Source organism: Phocoena phocoena, chromosome 13, assembly GCF_963924675.1.
Source record: "Phocoena phocoena chromosome 13, mPhoPho1.1, whole genome shotgun sequence".
In the NCBI taxonomy this organism is placed as follows: Eukaryota; Metazoa; Chordata; class Mammalia; order Artiodactyla; family Phocoenidae; genus Phocoena; species Phocoena phocoena.
In genome coordinates this window covers 81741492-81767002 of record NC_089231.1, presented here as the reverse complement: position 1 = coordinate 81767002, position 25511 = coordinate 81741492, and the positions used below count along the sequence as shown (strand labels likewise).

At 40.6% G+C, this 25511-nt stretch overlaps 1 protein-coding gene across 1 annotated transcript; it reads right to left on the bottom strand.

The window, feature by feature from the left end:
• Positions 1-1133: 1133 nt before the first annotated feature.
• PPP1CC (protein phosphatase 1 catalytic subunit gamma) lies at positions 1134-22078 on the bottom strand. Its single transcript, XM_065889693.1, has 8 exons — positions 21791-22078; positions 11440-11571; positions 10319-10549; positions 5581-5685; positions 4041-4264; positions 3697-3831; positions 2424-2484; positions 1134-1528 (listed from the first exon to the last, which is right to left on the bottom strand). The coding sequence occupies exons 1-8, from the start codon at positions 21843-21845 to the stop codon at positions 1458-1460; spliced, it is 1014 nt and encodes a 337-aa protein (XP_065745765.1). The 5' UTR covers positions 21846-22078; the 3' UTR covers positions 1134-1457.
• Positions 22079-25511: the final 3433 nt, after the last annotated feature.

Genomic DNA, 25511 nt, shown 5'->3' with positions numbered 1-25511 from the left:
ACCTGGACTGAGTACAACCACTAGCTTATAAAAGCAGATGTGACCTCAACTGCACACGGAGATAAAGGACAAATGAGAAAGTAAGGTTAGTGCAGATTGGGATTTACAAGGCAAAGCCTCGAGTTCTATCATCACATACTAGTTTCAAATTACTTGAGTCTCTCCTAAGATCTTATGTCCTAAAACCAAAGACTGATTTTGTTCTCTACTTAACCAGTGCTATGCCTGTTCTTTTTGGAAGAATTTTAAGCTAGATAATACACTCCATACTTTATAACCCAAGCCCAATGGGTTATAAATGGCCCAATTTTACAACTTTATAGGATTTTGAAATCCTACAAGTGATACAATTGATAATGTCCAGGGCATAGATTAAAGATTTATGAAACTGACACCACTTATTGTTCATCTTCTTCTTCTTGTAGTCAAAGAGATCTGGGAGAATATCATAAGTAAAATAATGCAAACTCTGAATTTGTCACAAACATGGAGCAGGAAGGAGCTAGTGCTCACGAGGTCATCCTCATTCAAGTCAGGAGCACACTGGGGGTAAGAACACAGACTATGCCTCAGGGCCAGAGCTTGTAGTGCAGACTTTGCTCTTCTCTCTTCTCTCCACAAGCAAATGTCAGTTCAAACAATCCCTCACTAGGAGGTCCTCTCCCAACTCCCTAAGAAACACCAGTTTTTGATAAAAGAAGGTGCTTTTCAAATGACACTCCCTCCACCCACTTTTAATGTACTTGAGAGATTAATACGCATTCGACACACTTGTGACAAATGTAAAAGGACACAACACTGTGTTCCATATGAATTAGGGAAGGGAGAAGAGAGCAAAGGTCTGTGTATAAAAACACTGGTGGTTGATTTATAATAATTTAAAAAGTAGTTCTGGAATTTTACTGCCAAGTTCAAATGAACCCAGATAAAAAGAAAACTATGTATGCAGATGATGTCACAACTCACTAAGTCCCACACCTCCCTAAATAGTAGGGGAAGATACTTCAATCTCATTGCTCTACTTCAGAAACTTAGTTATATCCAGGTAAGAACTCGAAGAATATGAACATCCATATTATAATCCATCTTGGAAAACAGACTATTTAAAGGAAGACAAATCCAAATTGAAACTGTGTGGTTTCCAGAGCAATTTATTCATTAAAGGCTACTCAATATGCCATCAACAGTTCTCCTGTGTGTATTGTGCTGATAAACTGACACTGAGAGAATTTAACAAGTTGATCATTTAATAAGTCTGAATTTATTTTCACCACATGGTATTGTACATGGTCATCTGTTGAAACAGATTTCTTTTTAACAGATCTTAGTTTAAAAAAGTCATAGATACTGTGAGTTCTGTATAAACTGCTGGATAGTAAGTTAGTTCCTTTGTTTTGACTTATAAGCCTCAACTTCACCGCAGAATAAAGAATGTAGGCCAAAGAAAGCATAATCAGTCACTCGTATAGAACAGTATTGTTTCTATAATTTGAAGCTTTCTGAATGGACGGGTTCGGGCCTGATGTAACTGTAAAAAGATTACTTAATGAATAGGCTATATGGAAATTGTACAAAATGTTATTAACTTTAATCATTAATAGCTTAAACAGCACTATGTTACTAATTGCTATTCAAACTCAAAAACCTGTTTTTGAATCCCCATAAAGGCGGCAGATGTACACAACCATGCCACCTTGTACTTAGGGGAGTGTCAATATATATTTCAACAGAAACTTTGGCTTCAGGAAAGAGTCACAAACATTTAAAATAATGGCTTTAATCGTCATTTTAAGTATATCACAGGGGAAAGTGTGCTTTAATTAAATATACATACCAGTGATGCTGGCAAGGTTGAAAGTTACTCCTAATGTTGATAGCTATAAAAACTAGCTTGTACATGATAAGACAATGAGAAAAAAAGCAATCCCTTTGAAAACAAAAAACAAAAATAGAGTTCACAGTGGTTTGTATCCAACAATATGCATTTTATGACAATAACATGTACAGATTGAGCACCCTAGGGCTCTCTTTATATCCTAAAGAAAGTGAGCATTTACATTATTCATGGGCTGTACTGAATTAAAAAAAAAGATCAGTTGTACACTCAACCCCTTAGAAAGGATAAAATGTCCTGGGGTGTACAGCTTTAACACCATCATTAAAGTTGTTTGCAAAAAGGAACAGAGAACTAAACAAAACAAAACATTTTTCCTTGGGAGTGGAGAGTCTTTCATTTGCTGTTATAACCAGCAAATACTATTCATTAAGTCAAAAATGGAAGGGGGGGCCCACAAACACTTTTTGAGCAAGCTGACCAATACACATTACACTTTTAAAAATGAAGGTTATACACTATATGTTACAAGTCCGAACTAGGCAGTGTCAAAATGACATCTATTTCTTTGCTTGCTTTGTGATCATACCCCTTGGAGGTGTTACGGGCCTCGTGGCATTCGGCTTCTTTTTTTCTGCAGGTTTTAAAATCTGCAAAGATTCAAAAGACCATGCATTTTAGGAAATACACTCAACCTCAAATCTTAAATTTCACTCAAATCTTTTGTTAGAAAGTTTTTGTTTAAAACTGACCCAACAACTTGGAAGGCCCCACTGGCATATTAATACAAACCAAGCTGACAAACATTTTGGTAATAAATGCTCTGATGAACAGCTAAGATGTATGAGCTGAACAAATTTTGCCTCTGGATAAAATGACAATTTTTGGAAGTCACACCTTTAGGTATCCCTTCTGATGGGTGGTGGTGGGGGAGTTCTTTAGAATAGTGTCCCTCAAACCCCTAGGGCAGCAGTTCCCAACCTTTCTGGCACCAGGGACCAGTTTTGTGGAAGACAATTTTTCCACAGGGCGGGGCTGGCAGAGATGGTTCAGGTGGTAATGCGAGCGATGGGTGAAGAGCAACGGAGAGTGGCAAATGAAGCCTCAGTCGCTCACCCAGTGCAGCCCAGTTCCTAACTTGGCCCCAGGGGGTGGGGACCCCTGCCCTAGGGAATCCTACCACAATCTCTGGGAGCTGCAAGCTCTCCCTGATACTTGGTTAAACACAAAAAACACCTGTTTTAAATTCAGTTAACTGATGACTGCCACATGACTTCAGTGGCTGTATTTTTGTTATGATTGGGCTAGCCTGAAGTCATACAAGTTTATTCATAACAAGTGAATGAGAAAAAGACTGAGGTAGACTTTATGTGTAAATGATTCTTTTGTGCCTAGTGAAGGCCAAATGATGTCATGGTGAATCAATAAGAGGTTTTATAGAAATTAGACTAGAGGAAAGTGGTGGGAGAAGTGAGTAATTACATAGCACATCTGGCACATGGCAGTCAGTATTACTTTCACGTTCAAGTGGTGATTTAATTTTAGCTGAACGTTGCATTGACACTGTAGTTTTAGACTTACAGTAAAGGAGCCGTAAGCATACGGAGCTAATATATTGTGGTTTTTATGTATTTAAATAATGTAAAAACAGTTAAATTCAACACTGGAGGAAGGGTTCTATGATAATTTTTTTCCTTTAAAAGGAATTCACTCATTACTGAACTAGGACAAACACCAGTTAAGGGAAAATAAAAATTCAGTCTACTCAACATAAATGAATAGTAGGCAGAAAGTAGCACTTTTTAAAAAATCAGTAAAATTCAGACATAATAAAAGGAAACAATGCTGAAAGCATCCTCTACCTGAAAAGAACACATTAGTGTTTCGTCCACACTCATCATGGCACCTGCATTGTCAAACTCTCCACAATAATTGGGTGCAGAAAACAGAGTGACCAACTGCCTCTTTGCAAAAAATTCATATCCATCTTCAACCACCTTGGAGAGAAAACATTTTCAGTATAAGGAGGTGCAAATTTTAGGGGGTAAAACCACTCTTCAGTTTCCCGTTGAGCCTGATATCCTGTAGGTCACACTTCCAGAGACGTTTTGTATAAATAAGCAATACCTACCCACCAAAATCAACAAGGAGAATCTGTGCTCACACACATGCTCTTAAGTGTACATGTAAAATTCAAAATCAATACCTGATGGGCTCTACATATAAGATCCAAATCATGCTTATGGAGAAATTTTGCAACCACTTCTGCACCAAATGTGAAGGACACTCCTCTGTCATTTTCACCCCAGCCTAAGACATCTTTATCGGGGTCAGACCACAAAAGATCACAAAGAAGACCTTGATCTGGTACATCAGTTGGTCGCATAATTCGCCGAATCTGCTCCATAGATTGAAGATCTGGTGATAAACCTATTAAGTGAAAAAAAAAAAAAAAAAAAAAAAAATTGAAGGAAACAGAACTTTAAAAAGGATGTTAGACCTGCTGTATAAAAAAATAAATAAAATTTAAAATTAAAAAAATAATAATAAAAATAAAGGCTCATGTAGCAATGCTCCTTACCACTTAAAAAAATAAATAAATAAAAAGGATGTTACCACTTTAAAAGCTCCATTTGTCTACAGAGACACCCAGTGACTCTTACAAAGGCTTACATTAAATCTTTGGCTACGTTTTCTTATTCAGCTTTGGTTAAAAAAAGGCGGGGAGCGGGGGCTTCCCTGGTGGCGCAGTGGTTGAGAGTCCGCCTGCCGATGCAGGGGACACGGGTTTGTGCCCCAGTCTGGGAAGATCCCACATGCTGCGGAGCGGCTGGGCCTGTGAGACATGGACGCTGAGCCTGCGCGTCCGGAGCCTTGCTCCGCAACGGGAGAGGCCACAACAGTGAGAGGCCCGCATACTGCAAAAAAACAAAAAACCAAAAAACATGGGGGGCACTGGAACTTATTACATGCACTAATTTGCAAGGTACAGTGTGCTTAAATAGCATATGGAAAGTTACCTCAACATACAGAGCACCCTGGTGACCATTTGTAGTGACTGGGCATAGAGGATGCAGACACTCAGGTGATGTAGCTTTCTAGGAAACCGGCGCTGTCCAAGGACCATAAAATCTATCAGACCAGCTCAGATGTAGCTGACTCTCATATGAGTTTAAAATCACATGCCCAACTCTACCAAAACCAGTTTAAGTATATAAGGAAGGCAGGGATAGTGGATTTATTAAAATATAGTGAGTTAGCTCTTTGATGGTTGTCTAATTTCTGATCACAGATGAAAAGAAATCCTCTTTGCAATTATTATTTTAATTACATAATATACAGCACAACCACCAAGCAAAATAACTTTTAACATATAAGTCGAAAAATTTCTGAAAGGAAAGGATCAAAAACAGACCAAGGGGAAGTCTATTCACATATTCAGTATCCTAGAGGATCTATAGTACAGCATATTAATTGTTTAATTTTATATTCAAAAATCCTTTTGCTCTATTTTCAAAGCTGTTACAGAACCCTTAATTCCCTGTAACAAATCAATTGGGTACTCTGGACTTGTATCCAAATGATCCTGGATGTGCCAAAGTGGACCCAAGATTTAACACAGCAACATAGGAGTTACCTGACAGAGGAAGTCATCCCAATGATAACTCATTGGGATGATAAATATCAAAGTGTACACTCCTTAGAAGAGATCAAAATCTATGTGGAATTAAAATCAGCCCACATACCTCCATGACAGCAGAATATTTTCTCATCCACGATGGCTGCTATCGGTAAACAGTTAAAGCAGTCTGTGAAAGTTTTCCATAGTTTAATGTTATATCTTCTTTTACCTGTAAAAATTTTGGGATGGTTAAAAAGAGACTGGTGTTCTGTAGGTACATTCCCTCAGGACAAGTCCTCCAAGGCAAGGTTCTGACTACCTTAAGTAAACAAAAACTATGCTTTTATTAAAAAAGAGAGAATCAGATATATATAATACTTGGAGATGTCTGATTTATAAGCAACAACTTACAGTTTTCATATGAAGTATTTTAAAATTCCATGGAAGTCTGAAATCAGAATTCCAGATATAATGATTAAGGATAACCATTAAACCTCAACAATTATTTGATAACACCAACTCTGTGTGAAATCTAGTCTGTCTTGTCCATTCTCAACCTGCAAGTAGGTTCCTATTTCTAAAGGCAACTAAGAACTCACACATGTGCCATTATAATCTTCCTTCTGAGGAAGCCTCTGAGAGTTAACACCCATCTCATCTACCACCACCCTCAATAAGCTACTGGAACCATTTAATTCCCACCCCCTCCAAATATTCTAGTAGGAAGCAAAACGACTACAGAGGAATACAGATTGCTTACTGCAGGCACACCAGGATAGCCCTAACATGCTGCACAAACACTGAGAATGCCCCCCCACCAAAAACGTTACAGAGTGGTTATATTCCCACCTCACCAACCCATATATTCCATGCATTCTGGAGTCACTGTGTGCTTTCCACAGGAAAACTATGTTTTGAGTAAAAAACCCACTCATAAACTCTGGAAATACAAATCTTTCTGAATTGGATGAGGAAGACCCAATTGTTAGGGTGCCTTCGTCTCCTGTACACTCCATACTAAGGTTAAAAGCACTAAAGTTAAAAGCACAATCTTACTCCTAAACCAAGTTTGTCCTCAGTCTCTTCTCCATTTTCATCCTGTGGATACTGAAAGGTTTACAGCTTTCAATGTACCCTTTCTTTTGAGTTCGAGAAGGGCCCAAGCAACAGGCTTCCTGAACCACATCTTCCACTCCACTGCAAATCAAGTCAGGGAGAAAGTTTAGCACAGGTTTGAAACGCAATGCAAATTCAACAAACGTTTGACTTCTCCCTTTGCAGAGGAGGATTTCTGTTTTTTCTCCTAATAGTTTATGTTTCTCTATGACTGGGTATAACCCTCACCATGGTTCACCCTGTTTTGTATTTCTTTGGAGGCCACTAATTCCCTTTGTCCCACATCTTCCTTCATTGGATTTTTCTGGAAGCCTAACGGAATTCCTCTCTACAAAAGCCTGAAGGAGAACCTGTGCACCTCCAATTTCCAACAATGGTAATAATACAAGAACAGGGCTGGGCTGTCCTAACCCCTATGTATAAAAGTGATTTGGTTCTGTCTCCATTTTCTACTGAAGCCTGTCTCTGAACAACATTCCAATGGCTCCCCTAGATTTTTCCTTTGCTCAGATGCTGCATTTGCCAGTGCCAACAGATTCTCTTCTTTCTTGAAATCTGCTTCACTCCTTAATTCTTTAGTTTCACAACGCACTCCAGCTACTCTTATGGATTCCTTTGCTATTTTTGTTGGCTTCTCTATCAAAAATTAAGATCCTTGGGCTTCCCTGGTGGCTCAGTGGTTAAGAATCCGCCTCACAATGCAGGGGACACAGGTTCCAGCCCTGGTCCAGGAAGATCTCACATGCCACGGAGCAACGAAGCCCGTATCCCACAACTACTGAGTCTGCGCTCTAGAGCCCACGAGCCACAACTACTGAGCCTGTGTGCCACAACTACTGAAGCCCGCGGGCCTAGAGCCCGTGCTCCGCAACAAGAGAAGCCACCACAATGAGAAGCCCGCACACCACAACGAAGAGTAGCCCCCGCTCACCGCAACTAGCGAAAGCCCGCACACAGCAACAAAGACCCAATGCAGTCAAAAATAAATAAATTAAAAAAAAATTAAGATTCTTCCTCCTGTTGTCTCTGAGCATCTTAATTAAGTCCTGGGCTCCTGTTTCCTCTCCTCTCTATATACTTCCTCCCTAAGGCCACTTCAGACCACTAGGAGCATCTGGCTCCAGGATTCCTGGATAATTGCCAAGGTCTCTTCAAGCTTCCAAATCCTCAGATTCTGAGCCAGACCCCTAATGCAGTTTCCTATTACTATACACCAGACAGCTCTGGTATCAGAAAAGTATAACACACATTCACATTTTATCCAACAACAGACACCTCGGCTATTCCAGGACTACAGTCATAAAATTGGGGGTGGAGGGAGAAATTGTAGCACAGAGTGCTTGTTACACTTAGGAAATAAGTCTACCACATAAAACAGTGGTTTTTAAATTGTTCCATGGAAATTTCCATTTGAATAAAATTTTTCAGTACAATAAAATTTTAACAAAATTATCAAGGTTTTTAAAAAAAGTCAGCAAAGCATCAACTGAAAGCCACCTAAGTCAAGAACATTTTTAGGCCCACAAATAGACTGGGTGGCAAATTATACCTGCCTGATGGGAGAGGGGAAAGCTGGAGTACAAGGTCATTACATCAGTCTTAAGGACGAACAAGAGTCAGTGCTGACCTTCTAAATCATAGGGCCTCACATTAAACAGAAACAAAAATGATGTAGCCAATACCTTTAGACTAGGATATACGTCACAAGGAAGAGATCTTATGGATTTGAACTTCGTTAATGAAAACAACAAAATACTTGCTAACAGCTGTGTAAAAAGGAACCTGTTCTAAAAAGCAGTACCTGTAACAAATACCTAAAACAAAATTATAAAATTCTCTGCCTCTCATTTCATTACCTAAGGAGTAGTAACTAACTGCCTTACTAGTACTTCTCTAATAGACTCATTGTCAATATCAAGTATCTTTCCTGCCCAACTCAGGTGTCCCAGTCAGTTCAGAACCCACAGTATTTTTCTTCTTGGTAATCCCTCCTGCCTCATCCTGTTTTGTTTTGTTTTAATTTTTTACTGAAGTATAGTTAATTTCCTCCAGCCTCATCTTATGAGCTGGGTCTCAGGGCCATAGACATACATATATAGTCATGTAAGAGGTTGCAAGTACGAGGGCCAAGTCTATAAACATAACCTTTCTAGCAATGTACTTCTAACAAATACGCTAGCTGAACACATCTATGTGAAACTGAGATGGAAAAACACCATACCCTGAGAGACTATAGGTTATTATTACAGTCTAGGGGAGGGTCACAGTGACAATGCTTTACCAGTCTTGTTATAATTATACTGGCAAGTGCTAGTAATTCAAATTCCTTTCCCTCCCAGCCTGAACCCTCCTGCTGGCAGAAATGATGAATACAAAAGGAAGATGGAGGTAAGGATTTTTTAAAATTAAAAAAAAAAAAAAATTTTTTATAGTTCCTTAAAAACAGCAGCACCAACAATAAAACTCTCCACCAAAACTGATTATTTTCAAGGCTTTAAGAAACTTGTTTCTGGGACTTCCCTGGTGGCGCAGTGGTTAAGAATCCACCTGCCAATGTGGGGGACATGGGTTCGAGCCCTGATCCGGGAAGATCCCACATGCCACGGAGCAACTAAGCCTGTGCGCCACAACTACTCAGCCTGCCTTCTAGAGCCCACGAGCCACAACTACTGAAGCCTGTGCACCTAGAGCCCGTGCTCCACAACGAGAAGCCACTGTAATGAGAGGCCCGTGCACTGCAACGAAGAGTAGCCCTGCTCTCCGCAACTAGGGAAAGCCTGTGAGCAACAACGAAGACCCAACTCAGCCAAAAATAAACAATAAAAGAATAAATAAATTTTAAAAATTAAAAAAAAAAAAGACTCTTGTAAAAAATTTTTTTTTTTTTTGCGGTACGCGGGCCTCTCACTGTTGTGGCCTCTCCCGTTGCGGAGCACAGGCTCCAGACGCGCAGGCTCAGCGGCCATGGCTCACGGGCCCAGCCGCTCCGTGGCATGTGGGATCTTCCTGGACCGGGGCACGAACCTGTGTCCCCTGCATTGGCAGGCGGACTCTCAACCACTGCGCCACCAGGGAAGCCCTACAAATATTTTTAATTAGCTTCCCCCCGCCAATTCTGTTTTCTCCTTTCAGCACAATTTCAGATAGTAACTGCTATTTTTCCTGGGGTGCAGATGTGCCAGAAGGAAAAAAACTATATTACAAATTACAAAAAGTAATTATTTGTATATTGCAAGTTTCCATTTACATGAAATGTCTAGAGAAGGCAAACCTATAGAGACAGAAAGTAATTAGTGCTTGCATAGGGCTGTGGTGATGGTTGCATAACTATGAATTCACTTAATCACTGAATTGTACACTTAAGATGGAAAGTTTACAAAATGAGATTTTATCTCAAAGTTGTCAAAAACGAAGCTAATTATGGACAGATTCTCAGAGTTGTACTAAGAATTAAATTATCTGTGACTATTAATCACAAAAATTATCTTAAAGAAATCATCACTGTGATCGCTACTTCCTAACCTAATCATCACATGATACAAGAATCCAGGGGATTATTATATGGCAATGAGTGCTATTTTTTACACCAAGAAAGAAAAACCAGGATAAAAACAAGTTAATGAAATAGTAAACATGAGAAATTACAACACTACATCTAAACTCGCAAATCCTAACAGAAATATGTTCAGTTTATGTCCAAGAATCTCAATTTGAGTAAATCTTCCTTAGACGTAGAAAGTACTTACATTCATCATAAAATCCATAAATTCTATTGATGCTGGCACATTCGTGGTTTCCTCTGAGAAGAAAAAAATTCTCAGGATATTTGATTTTGTAAGCCAATAAGAGGCAAATAGTCTCCAATGACTGCTTTCCCCTGTCCACATAGTCCCCAAGAAACAGGTAGTTGCTTTCTGGCGGGAAACCACCGTACTCAAAAAGTCGAAGCAAATCATAGTATTGTCCATGGATATCACCTAGAAGCAAGAATTCTGTTACATACTGTCTTCATACATATAGTCCAAACCACTAACATTACTAATTTCCAAACTTGTATCATATTTAGTTCAACTGAGCTTAGTGATAATTTTAAGTGTATGTGTGTATCCAGACTCTCACACAAAACTCAACTAATTGAGAATTTATTTTATGGAAAGGATTATTAATGCCTAGGCAGGGCTTCTTGCCAAGTAACAGGGTTTTCCTTTCAGGTTGGCCGATCAATATCAGATCTCCCACAGCTCAGTCTCTGGGGATCGTGTCAGCAGAAGTGCTGCACTCTTAACAAGCCCTGGCCCGGTGTGAACAAAGGTGTACACACAGTACACCCACCAATGCATCTGGCTTTCAATGTCTCCCTGCTAGATAATGCCAAAGAGCATTTTACTTAAAAACAAACACCACAAGATTCATCAATGCAGTCAAATATGTTAGAAGAATAAATATAGTATTTCTCAGATAGAGTTTAGTTTTTATACCAGTTATCTGTATCTATCATGTAGAAACAGAACTACAATACGGCATATTTTTAGGCATAACCAGTGCTGCTTTAAGCTTAAATATAATCCCTATATACTCGTAATTCAGGCCTTTTTTTAGCTCTCCATTCTGTTTCATTTCTTTCCTTTCTTCTGCAATGTTTATATTCGTTTAGTGAAATCATTTTAAGAAAATGCGAAGTACGTCTAAGCACGTTAAGTCCATTAGAGGTATTTATTCTAAAGCTACAATTATTTAATTTTAAGTAGTTCCAGGTTACTCATAAATAGTAAATGATTTTGTTGGCTAACACAAGGTCATCTATATATCCTTGACTCAGTCCATCAATCACGTAACCAAAGACAACTGTTACTGTGCCAAAACTTACCACATATTTTGAGTGGTGCTTCAAGTTCTAGTAGGATAGGCTGACTGAGAAAGATCTCTCTGGACTTTAAGCACAGTCCTCTGATTTCATTCTCCTGTAGCTGGACATTCTTACCAGGCTTGGACCCTCTCACTGTAGGGGAGAAAAACCCCAATTCAGTCAAGAGAAGTCAAAATAAGATTTAATGTAAAAATTAAAAATATCGGAAAAGGTAGAAGTTTTAAATAAAGAGGAGGCAAAAACATAGTTTAACTACTTTCTGGCTAGGCTTTATTTTCAGGACACTTATAAAGAACATGATTTTAATGCCTAATTACAATCTTAAAATCTTAAGACAGGATTTCAGAGATTTAGTTGCATTTTCTACACCAAGGTAAGACTTCTTTACAGTATCCTGATCAAGGGGTCATCCTCTCTGTGTATGAATACTGTTAGAAAAGTCTTATCGCTTGCGAAATCAGACTCCCCCTGGGCACAGCTCAAGGCCTCAGTTCTGCATCCAAGACATACAATTGGCCTGGTTCACCTATAACCCGCCCACCAGGCCAGCTCTTTTTGCCTCTCTGTCTTGTCTTCCCTTCTCCAGCCTTATAAATGAATTAGTATTTGTGTAGCAGGAGATTTTAGAGATTGTCATGTTACTGAGTTGGTTCTAAGAATTCCTCATTTTAAAATGTGAGATTGGAAATGCTCATCTCCCCTCTCAATCAGTGTTTTTTAGAGGTTCACAGGTCTCTCAAGGGTCCCAGATTTATCTATGAAAAAACTTAAGTGTTGTTTTCATTTCATTAAAACACACTGTATGCTTGCTGTGCATATTTTGCTGTGCAACTTTCTGGGCCTGCACTTGTGAATACAATCATGCCTCTACAGGGCAAAGGATGTCAGCGTGTGCTGTGAGAAAGGTTTCCTAGTAATTTGAACAGATAAAAATTGAGAAAAGGCAAAAAGAAATCATTGCACAGCACCAAGTGTCCTAAACTCCCAAGTGCCCACATCAGAGCACTCTGAGTGCTACTTGCTATCAAAGTGAAGTACTATCAAAGTGAAGTACAAGATATCCTCTGGCCTTATAACAATTCATATACCAGCAGGTAAGTAGTAGTAGGAAATAAAATTCTGTTTTGATTCCAGTTGTAACAGACTAGACAGTTATTAAATACATTATAAATAGCACTGAATTGCTAAATTTACCTTAATTTCACAGTTATGAACTGGCCTGCTTGCCAAAAACTCACAATCAAAGTCTTAATACTTGTTATGCACAAAAGACTTATGAAAACAAGCACTCTCCAAATTAGAATTGAAGCAAAAACTCCGGACCAGACTAAATACAAAACTAAGGCTACATCTTTCCACCATTAAACCCAATATAAAGTGATGAGCAGATTAAATCAATGCTGTTAATTTAAATTTTATCAGTTTTGGAGGCTTGCTTTGTATTCAAAAATCACAAAATCATTTTGCCTAATAGCTGAACAAGAGCAAAAGGTTTAACTGGTTTGTATCTAGCTTTGTTCTGTAAATATCTAAGTAACATTACAGAGTAATAAAAACTACAAGTAAAAAACTCTGATGCCTGCTGAGAATTTTTTTCCATTAAAAAGGGCTGTGTCCAAGTTTGAGAAATACTGTCTTAGGGGAAGCCATCCTTCAGCCTTTATAGCCACTGAAACTGAATTCCCTGAAGAAACAAGTTTTGAGCAGAATGGAAGGGTGTTATTTTTTTTCAATGAAAGACAATAAATAAGAAAGGATGACACGTGAGAAGAGTCAAACTCTTGAAGGGCACAAAAAAAAGAAAATGTTGAGTGCACTGAACTGGGAGCTAGAAGCCCCAAATTTCTGTCTTGATTTTATAGCTTGGGAAAATCACCTCTTTGGACTCCAAAATATGTTAACTAAACTAAATGACTGCCAGTCTCATTCTGATCAAATATTAAGAAACAAGAAGTAATTAAAGGGAAAGCACAGTAAGGATAATCTTTTGAGGGAATTATGCAAAATAGATACATATATAATATTTACAACAGCAACTGAGCTATTTGTACAACAAAAAATGATTTTTTTCAGAACCAAAGTAATTTTTTCTCTCTAGACACACAAAGGAGAGAATTCAAGAAACACTCCCAATGGAAAGATGGTGGGATCCCTGCTTCACTGGCCAGAAAACCCCAATCATTAGTGATTTTACCACAAGTCAGCCAGAAGCTTGGGCAGACTGCCCAACAGGAAACTTTATTTTTGGCTAGGGGACTCCTAGATGCTTCTGGTTTCAACTGGAATCTTTTTCAGAAGAGCCCCCACACCTGTAAGTGAATAGCCCACTCTAAGTCTTTTGGGAGAATATGTAATAACTGACTTACACCTATAAGGAACACACAGGCTATTCTTTTAATATGAATGCTATCATATTACACCAATGCCATCAGATTAAATCAATGCTAATATAAATTTTACTGGATTTGGAGGCTTCCCACTACCACCATTAGACATAGTTCATGGTAATTTTAGTCCTCTTATTTTGCTTGTCCCTCAAGTGGGAGTGTACAGAGATTAGTAAAGAACAATACTAACAATTTAAAAAGTATTCCTAATGTGGAGTGAGGATTTTTTTTTAATTGGGGTACTGTTGTTTTACAATGTTGTGTTAGTTTCTACTGTACAACAAAGTGAAGTAGAGATCCCTGTGCTATACAGCAGGTTCTCATTAGTTACCTGCTTTACACCTATCAGTGTGTATGTGTTAATCCCAATCTCCCAATTCATCCACCACCCACCCCCTGCCCCTTGGTGTCCACAGTTTGTTCTCTACCTCTGTGTCTGCAAACAGCTTCATCTGTACCATTTTTCTACATTCCACATATAGGCATTGGAGTGAGGATTAAATGCAGTTTTTCCAGAACAAATCAAGATATATTTTATATTTGATGAACAGCATTCATTAAAAACAACATAGTCCCAAAGCTTCTTAAATTCCCTACAATTAGCTCAAAAAATAAAATTATAAAAATAGAAACTGCCAAAACCATCTACCAACTGGCGAATACCTGCTCATTTTTCGTGACCACTTAGATATCACTTCACTCTGGAAAACCTCTCTTAGCCATCTCCTCTCCCCTCTACAAGCCTGCTTTATGCTTTCTGAAATGCTCTCACAACACCTGGTCACCGCCCAGCACATACTGTGTATTATAATTGCCAGTCTGCTTCCACCTATTCATCTGGACCTCCTGGTAGAATGTAAACACCAGGACCATATCACTTGCTCTGCAGTGTACATGCCCATGGTCAGTACATGGTAGGTGCACAAAATCTGTTGCATGAATGAAGTCTGAATAAATCTCTGTTAATTTGTGGCATTACAATTAGCGTGCATTCCAAGCTATATACTTTTTTTTTTGCAGTACGCGGGCCTCTCACTGTTGTGGCCTCTCCTGTTGCGGAGCACAGGCTCCAGACGTGTAGGCTCAGCGGCCATGGCTCATGAGCCCAGCCGCTCCGTGGTATGTGGGATCTTCCCGGACAGGGGCATGAACCCGTGTCCCCTGAATCGGCAGGCAGACTCTCAACCACTGCGCCACCAGGGAAGCCCCCAAGCTATATACTTTTGATTAGCAAAAAACAAGAACAAAAATTGTGTCTGTGCCTTAAAATTACAAAGCAATAGTGTCATTTCCCCATAGGCTTTACTAGAGTTTCTAGTTTAGCACATAACTGTTTTTGTCATTTTACAAATTCATAAGCAATAATAAAGATAAAAAAGTGAAAAAAAAGGAATTTGTTCTTCATTAAACTTCTAAACCAAAGGAGTTTTTATAGGACAAACTACTGAAACTCCAACATACATTGCTCCCTAAGAAAAATTTGATACGGGATATAAAATCATAAGGCATCCTTACATACAGGAAGCATTAAATAAGAACTAAATGATGTAATCTGTTTAAGACTTTCAATATTCATTTTTACCATGCTTCATTCATATAGTCAACAAAATAGTTGCTGGGCACCACTACATGCCAGACCCTGTGTTGGATGCTGGGGATACCTGGGCAACAGGACAGACAACTCTGTCCTTTTTCTTGAGAGGTTTAAATTCTAGTGGAGGATGCACAAAATAAGACAAACTAGGTAACCGCAGATTATTATAAACGCTGTAGGTAAAACTAGCCATCCATAAAAACTATAAAACTAAAAGTTTATCTCAGGGACATCTTCAATACCATTAAAAACACAAAGCCTTGAATATCTACTTTATCGCTATTAGCTACAAAGAAAATATGCAAACAGTACAGCTCTGCTCAATAAAATCAGTCACTACTTCATGGTTTAAAACCCTCACTGTGCTCTGTGCATGATGGGAGAAACCTACACAAAAAGGAGACCCTAGGTGGGAAACTCAAGGGCTGTCTCCTCATGATACCTTCCTAAGTAGTAGTTCAAATTGCATGTATCAAATTATTTCAACAATTGTCAACAGAATCCAAAATATTCCAACAAATATGAATTCCATTTTCCAGGTGGAATGTTTCTCATAAGTCCAGGTGCTAGCACTGCATGGAAATAAAATCAGCAGGCACAGTGAACATAGGTAGGTTAGTGATTGATATATCAAAATGGTCAACTTAGATCTTAAACGTGTGACTCCTCTCTCTTTTTTTTGCTGCACCGTGCGACTTGTGGGGGAACAGCTTATGGGATCTTAGTTCCCAGACCAGGGATTGAACCCGAGCCCTCGACAGTGAGAGCTCAAAGTCCTAACCACTGGACCGCCAGGGAATTCCCAAACGTGTGATTTTTGAGCGAAAACTTTTATCTGGTTAAAATGGTAGATTCAGAAAAAAATGCACTGTGGCTGTTACCAGCAAGGACTGCTCTGTTTTGACTTATCTGATCATTTATTTATCTGGCAAATCACTAACATGAGCACATGATAAAAACTCCCATGCAATTTTACTGAAAACAAACTGATAAAAACCTGATATAATAAAAGAATGTCATTGGTGATTATTTGTAATGCCAGCTTTTTCTCACAAAACAACATTAACTTTTCTGACAGCCTGGTAACAAAGCAGAGATGAAAACCATAGAGGGAAATTTAAGACTACTCTGGGATTATTTATGAGGAATAAGCAAGTATTCTTCTTGCCCCTTAACTGTTAAAAGAAGATCATAGGGCTTCCCTGGTGGCGCAGTTGTTGAGAGTCCGCCTGCCGGTGCAGGGGACACGGGTTCGTGCCCCGGTCGGGGAAGATCCCACATGCCGCGGAGAAGCTAGGCCTGTAAGCCATGGCCGCTGAGCCTGCAAGTCCGGAGCCTGTGCTCTGCAGCGGGAGAGGCCACAACAGTGAGAGGCCCACGTATCCCAAAAAAAAAAAAAAAAAAAAAAAAAGATCATAGAAAAGGAATAGCATACCCACCAAAAAGCCTCAGCTGAACTATAATCAAGTTTTAAAACCTAAAACTGGCACAACTGGTGTAAAAATAAATCAACAGAGATTTTGCTAACAAGATAATCCTATTAAAGTAGGTGGCAATCTTAACAATATGCCACATCATATTCATTTCAGTGACAATCAATAACCTCACAATATCTGACAGATTTAGGAAAATAAAACCTCAAACCAAAGCAAACAAAAAACAGTGAATATTTGTAACATTAAAACTTTCCTGCAAACAATGGAGTTCTTTTCTACAAAAAATATAAGCCACAAAAATGTTAATCGAGAATCACTTGGTTTCTCTGCAAAGTCACCAGCAGGAAGACATCCACTTTCTGGCCATCTTAATTTCTAAACCACCCCTCCTCCATCCTGACTTTCCTAACTGCTGGTGTTATACTTTGGGCATTTAAAGGTGATACCAATTTTCTCAAGGCAGATAATCAGGATATAGCTGCAAAACACTGTCTATTGCTCTCAGTAAAGAACGTTGAGTTTTCTACATCTAGAGTGAAGCCAATTTATTGAAAAATGTTTAACTCTCTACAGTCTAGCCATCAATTCTGATAAACTACCACTGATTAGACTTCCCATCTGAACCTACATTTGTAATGAGTGGTTTTCATTTTCATAAGCCTTAATATCAGTGACATACACTCTCCTCTAGATGAGGGATGCCAGTAAACCCCAGAGTAGGGGTGAAATTGGAGATTTCAGATAAAACATCAAGACCATTAAGTAAATCATCTATTTTTACATGCTTTGGATACAGTGGTCTGATCCTAAAACACAAAAATTTGTCCCAGAATTCTATAAACTCCAAAGAGATTGAATCCTTCCTTTTTCTTCTTGAATAAGATTTTCCAGCTTCCTCATTTACAAAGCAATTCATATCAGAATATTATCTCCTTCACAATTCAATCTTTAAGGTCTACTAACAGCCGTGATGGTAAATTAAGTGAAATGATTTCCCTGCTTCAAGATCAGTAATCCTCACCCTAGTCAAGCAGACTGATTGGCACTGGCACATACTTTTGCAGAATAGGTTATTATAGGACTGCAGTTTCCCAGATATAAAACAATCTCACCAACCTCTACCGCAGGCGGGCTACCAATGCATGGCGCAGCATGGCATGCATTTCCCCAGCTTGGAGGAGGAAAGCCTGGCCTCCTGCTCCTAGGGCTAACATTCCCTCCCTCAAGCACAACAGAATGACACAAACCACCCCGTTAGATTTCACTGCTGGGTCTAACATTCCCTCCCTCAAGCACAACAGAATGACACACACCATCCCATTAGATTTCACTGCTGCCTCCTGCTACTGACAGGCGAGGAGGCACTGTGGGCACAAGGAAAGTAATCCTTTCCATGCTGTGGTTTAGGATTGGTGCAAGCTTCTGATCATGCCTCTACAAGAGCTTTCTTGCCTTACCTTATAGGAGAGGACGCGGCATACAACTGACATGCGGGAGGGGTGGGAAGAGCAGGGGGCTCACAACACAGACTTCTTGTAATTTAGAGTATTAGTAACACATTACTTTAATATTACTGTCTTTATCAGCAAAATGCCCTATGATCATTGATTCCAAGAAAAGCCTCTAATGGGTGAAATTATCTGATGTGTAAAGAAAAAATAATTGCAGAGGTCTCATTAGGAAAGATTATTTTTGTTTTCTTTGGTCAGCATTTTAAGATTTTTTTTTCTTTTTGCCATTACGATTGTCCTTTATTATCTTCAGGACCCCTGTCTTTTATACATTACAATATAAACATATTTCATTTCACACCGAATATCTAAACACATGGGTTACTTTTACAAGTCAGAGGATTAAGTTAGTAAACGCTGAGGGCCAGGGCTGAGGTCATATTTAAATCACTAAAGCAAGTCAAGCAGTTGTGCAGAGCTTGGCACAGTCTTTCAGTTTGACAACCGCCATCTTCAGAGCCAAGATGCTTCTGGCAAATCAGGATGTGAAAATAAGTTACAACTGCCTGCTCTGCAAGAAAATAGCTAGTCATCACCGCTCCCTGAATGAGATCACTTACAAAGTTACTCTGCCTCAAACCTCACTTTTCTCCAACACAGTAGGACTATGAGACAAATCAGCAGCTGGCTTATTCTCTAAATCCGAAGTTTTACTGTGCAGTTATTTAAATAAGTGAACATGAATGATACGAAGGAGTGACAACCTTATGGTTTTATCACCCACAAGGCAGAGATCTTCTCAGGTGGGTTGCAGAAGTGATGCCTCCTTAAGGAAAATCTACTAAAAAGTTTAGAGTAGAAAAGAACTGCAAAGCTGTAGTGACTAAAATCTAAAACCAACACGGTATTCTCTTAAATAAGACTTCACTTTTGAATGGTCTTTTTAAGTACTATTACCGAACTACTTCTTAGTTTGTACAGTCCTCCACCTTAAAAAAAGAGACAATCTCTAACATGTAAACAATTCTAACAAGGCCACAAAACTCACATTTCCCTCCATTTTCAGATATACTCAAATCTTAATTAAAATTTTTACAGGAAAAAGTTTGTGGGGCATTAAAAAAAGGAATCACAGAAATTATCAACCTTTTCTACCTTGGATTATATATATTCTCAATGGATCATTTTCAACCGTTTCCCTGCCCATTTAACACTGACTAGAAAAGAAGGAAATTTACGTCTGTTGAGCAGCTAGCTTATTCCCCAGGAATTAAAACACAATGCTTTATTAATTTCAATGAAAAAAATGAAATGTTAAAAAAAATCTGGTTTTCAAGTACAAAACATGTATAGAAATTATTAATAAAGACTGATCTCATTATAAATAATCCAAGTTTATCAAGGCAAATTTCTTGGCACAATTTAAAAAACAAGATTAAAATTAACAAAATGTTATATGAATACAGAGTTATGGGCAACCCTGGACTTAACAAGACTTACCTAATCTTAAAATTCTAATGTTTCTAATCCACAGATTCCATTTTTTCCTGCCTTCTCAACGAAATAAAGCCAGCTCTTAACTAGTCGCACGAGTCCCTGCATAGATATGCAGAATTTACAATTTTTGAATGAAAAACAAAATTTTAAGTTCTTTTCTTATTGCAAACTGTTTAATCCGTTTCTGACCCACTGCTGCCTCACATAAATCGAAGAACTATAGTAACTGGTATTAAAAGTGTGGTTCTTCGGTTTGCAGGGCAGAAGTTGAGACACAGATGTAGAGAAAAAGCGTATGGACACCAAGGGGGGAAAACCCCAGTGGGTGGGGATGGTGGTATGCTGAATTGGGCAATTGGGATTGACATGTATACACTGATGTGTATAAAATTGATGACTAATAAGAACCTGCTGTATAAAATAACAATAATAATAATAAAGAGAAAATAAATACATTCATGAAGGTGCAAAAAAAAAAAAGTGTGGTTCTTAAATAAATGCCAGGTACTAACAAATAAGGTTTTCACCCACAAATGGCAACATTTCAGGGGTCTATTTAATGGGTTTTTCTTTTAAGAAACTATAAAATGAAAAAACCTTACAGAGATTAAGAAGAGATATTTTTAGGAGTTTCATTCTAATGACTTAAACAAAAGATCTGCAAATTCTAACACCAGAACTGTCCAACTGTTTATGCTCTCGACTCCATCTCTCACAGCATTTATAGTCCAACAATACTTAGAAATGTACAAAGACAAAAAGCAGTTAAAACTCAGCCAAATCTACATTATCCAGTATTCAAATTAAGAAAGGGATCTGAATTCTTTCAAAGTTTGGAATTAGATATTAGTATTGATAGATGTGCTCTGGAATTTGGGGGGTGGTGAGGGGTGATTTCATTTTGGCGTCCCTCCTTAAAATCCGAATTTCATCCGTCTCCCACATCAATGTAAATCAATCGCCAGGCACCTCACGAGTCTTAGGTCAGCCAATATTTAGGATTTTTTTTAACCTTTGCTCAACCACTTGACACCTCCTTCCTTCATACATAGGGTGACTTTAATGACTTCTAGCTCCTGGCTGCCTGGGTTTGAAACTTGACTGTTACTGTGTGACCTTGGTCAAGTGACTTCACTTCTTTGAGTCCTATCTTCCTCTGAAAAACAGTAAAATATAATAGCACCTACCTCGTAAGGTTGTTGGGAGTATTACATGAAATCTGTGTAAAGTGCTCCAAAAAATGCCTGACACACAGTAAGCGCTTTAGAAGCGCTGGCTAATATCATGACTGTATTTATCCGATGAACGCAAAGCGCTTACAGAGCCTGGCACATTGGAAAGATCCTAACGAAACTGTCATCACTGCTGGCTTCTCGGTTCAGAGGCACGTTCAGAAAAGAGCGCGGAGACCTCTTCAAGATAAGGACAACTTAAAAAGAGTATTTGGAAGGGCAGGAGAATATGAGTTCCAACATCCCCTTGAGATATGAACGTTCGTCACCAAATAACAAGTAATGGGCCCCTCGACCCCAGCCTCACAAAAAATAAAAATAAGCAGGATAGGAAAGAAGCCCCCAAGCCCAGTGGAATCCATATCCCCATCATATTGTTTTCCAAGAGAACGAGGACCAGAAAGTTCGTAACGTGCCGTCCTGTAAGTTGGACTGGGGCCCCCAACCTTCATCCAAAGATTGGTCGGGTGTGCGGGGCGCACTGGGGTACGTACCGGAAACGTGGGGGTGGGGAGCGGAGTTTTCAAATTTCAAGGCCAGTAGGAAGGCTGCACCCTCGTGCAATGAATGAGTGGAGCCAGGAGTGTCCGCGGGTTGGCCCAAGTACGGAACCCCGGGCAGCCTCCCTCCCGCTGCAGCCCCCGGCCCGCGGGCGAACTCGCGGGGCTCACTCCTCTCGGCGCTGCAAGTCCAAAAGACCTCCCAAATCCCCCACCCCCCGCGAGTCCCCGGAGCCGCCCGCCGCCCCCTTCACCTTCCAGCAGCCGTTGGATGATGCTGTCGATGTTGAGCTTATCTATATCCGCCATCGCCTTCCCACCGCCGACCCTCCCGCAGTGGCGCCGCCGCCGGCTCGCGCCCGGGATTTACACCTCCTTTCCCACGCCACGAGCACAGAGATGGTGGTGGCGGCGGTGGCAAAAGCCGCGGCGGGTCCCCCCCAACCGCCCTACACCCTGCTTCCTCCTTCTCTCCCCACAGGAACCACGAGAAGAACAAAATGGCCGCCGACTCCTCAGCCAGCCTCGGGCGGCGCACGGATGTGCGCGGGGAGTGCAGCGGTAAGGCCGGGACTTCTTTATGGGCAATAGGGCACCAGGGAGGGGGCGGGGCCAGAGCGCGGAAAGGGGGCGGAGACAGTTGACGTAACTGCGATAGCGCGCGGAATCCTTCCGCCAAACGGGCCGAGCAAATAGGCCCCCTGGCGGGAGCGTGAGTTACAAAGTTGCACGCAGGAGTTGGGGTTGGAGGAGAAACAGCTGTGTACTCGAGGATTGCGGGCTCCGCGGGACGCTGTTCACTGGTGCCAGGTTTTGCAGACCTGGCCATGTGAAAAGCCCACGGAGGGGATTCGGAAGCCCTGGAATCTCCCCTTAAGTTAAATCTGGGGTGGAGGTGAACAGGGAGGATAATAAAGAGAGGTAGGTTGACTTTATTTGGTTTCAGATTTGCTGGGATTTGGAGGAAAGGGAAAGGTTTATTTGATGACTAATAAACTCTTCTCCTAGGTAAATAAAAATGTTAACAGTTATTCTTTCTGAGTGGTGGAAATATGGGTATTTGTATGTACGTTTTTTGTGCGCTCTGTAACTTACATTTGGGGAAAATTTTTTTAATCCACCCTCAAAAAAATTTTATCATCCCTGTCTTTGGATTGTCTTTCTTGAACTCGGGAAGTTATATAATCATCGGAACGGTTACCCTGATTCCAGCCAGAACGAAGATGAGCGAGCGTGTGCAGCAGATAAAGGGAGAATTTGCAGATTTCGCGCGTCGGAGCTCGAGACCGGAAGAGAAGAACTAGTGTGCATCCACGGGCATTGCGGGCGGGTCCCGGGTTCTACAGACACCCCGGGAAACTTTGGCCCATTTCCTTTGGCTTCCCAGTCTCCCCAAGTGCATCTCTCTCTCGGAGACCCCTCCAAAATGTGCCACCTCTGGGGACTATATGTCTCTTCTAGCTTGGTTTTGAAGTGCAGTTTATGCTCAGCAAACACATCTGCTCTCTTGCATCCTGACTTTTTCATTTAACTGCTTTTTCCTGCAGCGCTTCACAGTTTGCAAAGCCCTTTCCCTCCCCCTAGGGAAATTAACTTTGTTTCTCAAGGCACGCAGGATGCACGAATTCCCATCCTGAAATGCCATCGAGGTGATTGCATCCAATCTCAAAATCGGTGTTTCCCCCGCCCCGGGAGGGGGGGGGGGGCCAAGCGGTGGGGGGGCCCAGGCTCCTTGCACATGGACCTATGGCTTCCCTGCTGCCAGTTTGGGGGCGTTAGGGTTCAGAGCTCCCCTTGCTTGGCTCAGCTGCTCACTCCACTTTCCCCAGTCACCAACTCACTCTCCCACGCTGTAGCTCTGTTCACCAGAAGACACACAAGTGTCATTTGTCAGCCCAGCGCACAGAGCCCAGTTGGTGATATCAGAGTTGATGTCCAGCGCCGCTGTGACCTGGCTGTCAAGGTCAGGGTGGCTCTCCCCGGAGTCCACGAGACTTTGGGCTCCTCCAAAGCGCATTATGGTAATGGCAATTAGAGCAGGAATATCAGAGACAGCGGTTCATTCAGCAAATATTTATGGAGCACCTATTTTGAGGCATTGTTCTAGGCGGAGAAGCAGGGGTGAGCGAGAAAGACAAGGCCCTTCTCTCATGGAGAGTCATCTAGTAAGCCAGACAGACAAAAAAAAAGCCGCAAATAAAAATAGCAGCTTCTGATAAATACTAGTGGAGAAAAAAAAACACTGCACTTGTTTTCTTTGTATGTGTCAAAAATTATCTCACTGAATCCCCAAGATAATCCTAGGAATTATGTACTATTCCTAGCACACCCATTTTACAGATGAAGTGAGACACAGAGGCTAGGTTGTTTGCTGAAGGTCACACAGCTAGTAAGTTTCAGAGCCACAGCTGGAAGTCAGGACAGCCAGAAACCAAAGCCCTTGTTCATATTTAATAAATTCCCACTGCAAACCCCCAGTACCTAGCACAACTCTGGCACACACTAAGCACATAACAAATGTGGGAATGGTCTAAACATATCTCTATGGACAATAAGAGTACCATAAATTTCCATGCTCAAATAGCAGGTGTGTTAACCTCTGCTGACATCATCAGGGCTGGAGGAGAACTTCAGACTGGACTGGGACATGGCGAGGGCTTATGTCCACATGCCATTCTCTGCCAGGCAAAACTCCCCTCTAGAGTCCAGTTTTGCTGAAACATGTCTAAGAGAATTAGCTGGTTCTGAGCCTGAGAGTGGCATGAGCTCACAGGGTAGGCCTGAAGGGCTCCCAGAAAATAGCCAACAGCTCTGGGAGGAAAGAATGTATCGCCTATTGACTTTTTTCTGCTGTTATCAACACTAAGGGCTAGCAGACAAATATTTGCCAGAAAGGCTACTGTTCCAACAGGTGGAGTGTCTCTTCCCTCCTCTAGTTTGCCTATAGTGAGGAGAATGCATTAAAATGTACTGTGGGGGGACTTCCCTAGTGGTCCAGTGGTTAAGACTCACCGCTTCCACTGCAGGGGGCACGGGTTTGATCCCTGGTCAGGGAGCTAAGGTCCTGCATGCCGCGTGGCGTGGCCAAAAAAGGGAAGAAAAATGTACTTTTTGAACTGTCTTCCTTGGATGCACAGAGTTTTCTTAAGGGCCTGCTTAAGATGATGGGGACCTGATGGGGTTCTGATCCCCAAACCCTTGAGTCAACCAAAGCAGAACCATGGCACACAGTAAGCACTCAATCAAAATGAACTGTTATCACTATCATCTGTTTTAGACATTGAACTTCCATGTAAGGTTTGAAGAGAGGGGCTGTAGTGAAAATATTTGAAAACCAGTAGTATTCCTAAGGATACTTTAGCCTTTGAGGGGGAATCTTAGTGACTAAGGGGACCAGGCTGATAACATGAAAGAATTAAGCCAGGTGGATAGTGACTGATAAACTGAAGAGCACACACCCCAGCTCTAGTCCGTTGGGACCCTGTGGGAAACGGGCCCACTGGGGCCAGATCCACTTGAGTTTTCAGGAGAACTTGGGCATCTGAAGTTTGATGTGAAATGTTCCAGTTTTTAAAGTTTGGTCATGAACTCAAATTCGTCTAAAACACTGTATAAGGCTGACAAAGCACATCCATGGGCTACATTTGACCCTAGGCCAACAATTTGGAATTCTGTTCTAGAAGGTTGGGGGTGAACTCTTCCCCTTCCCTTCCCCCAACTTAATAAGCATTGGGATTATTGTTAAATGATTAAACGAAATGTTGTTGATGAGGTTTGCCAGCAGATCTGGACCTGCCTGGATATTCTGGAGGTTTTGTACAGAGTAGGGAACCACAGGAAAAAATATGGGTGAAAGCCCTTTGACAAAGTTCACCGATTTATTTCAATGTCCTGTGGTATTACCAGCAGACACTGTTTTTTGTTTTTTGGGTTTTTCTGGGGGTGGTTTTTGGCAAATGTTTATTGAGGCCTTAC

Coding starts and splice junctions, on each gene's coding strand:
- PPP1CC (XM_065889693.1), bottom strand. CDS start 21,845: ATGGCGGATATAGATAAGCTCAACATCGACAGCATCATCCAACGGCTG. Junction 3,832..4,040: donor TTATATGTAGAGCCCATCAG/GTATTGATTTTG, acceptor TTTCTCTCCAAG/GTGGTTGAAGATGGATATGA. Junction 2,485..3,696: donor CACTAATGTGTTCTTTTCAG/GTAGAGGATGCT, acceptor GAATCTTTGCAG/ATTTTAAAACCTGCAGAAAA.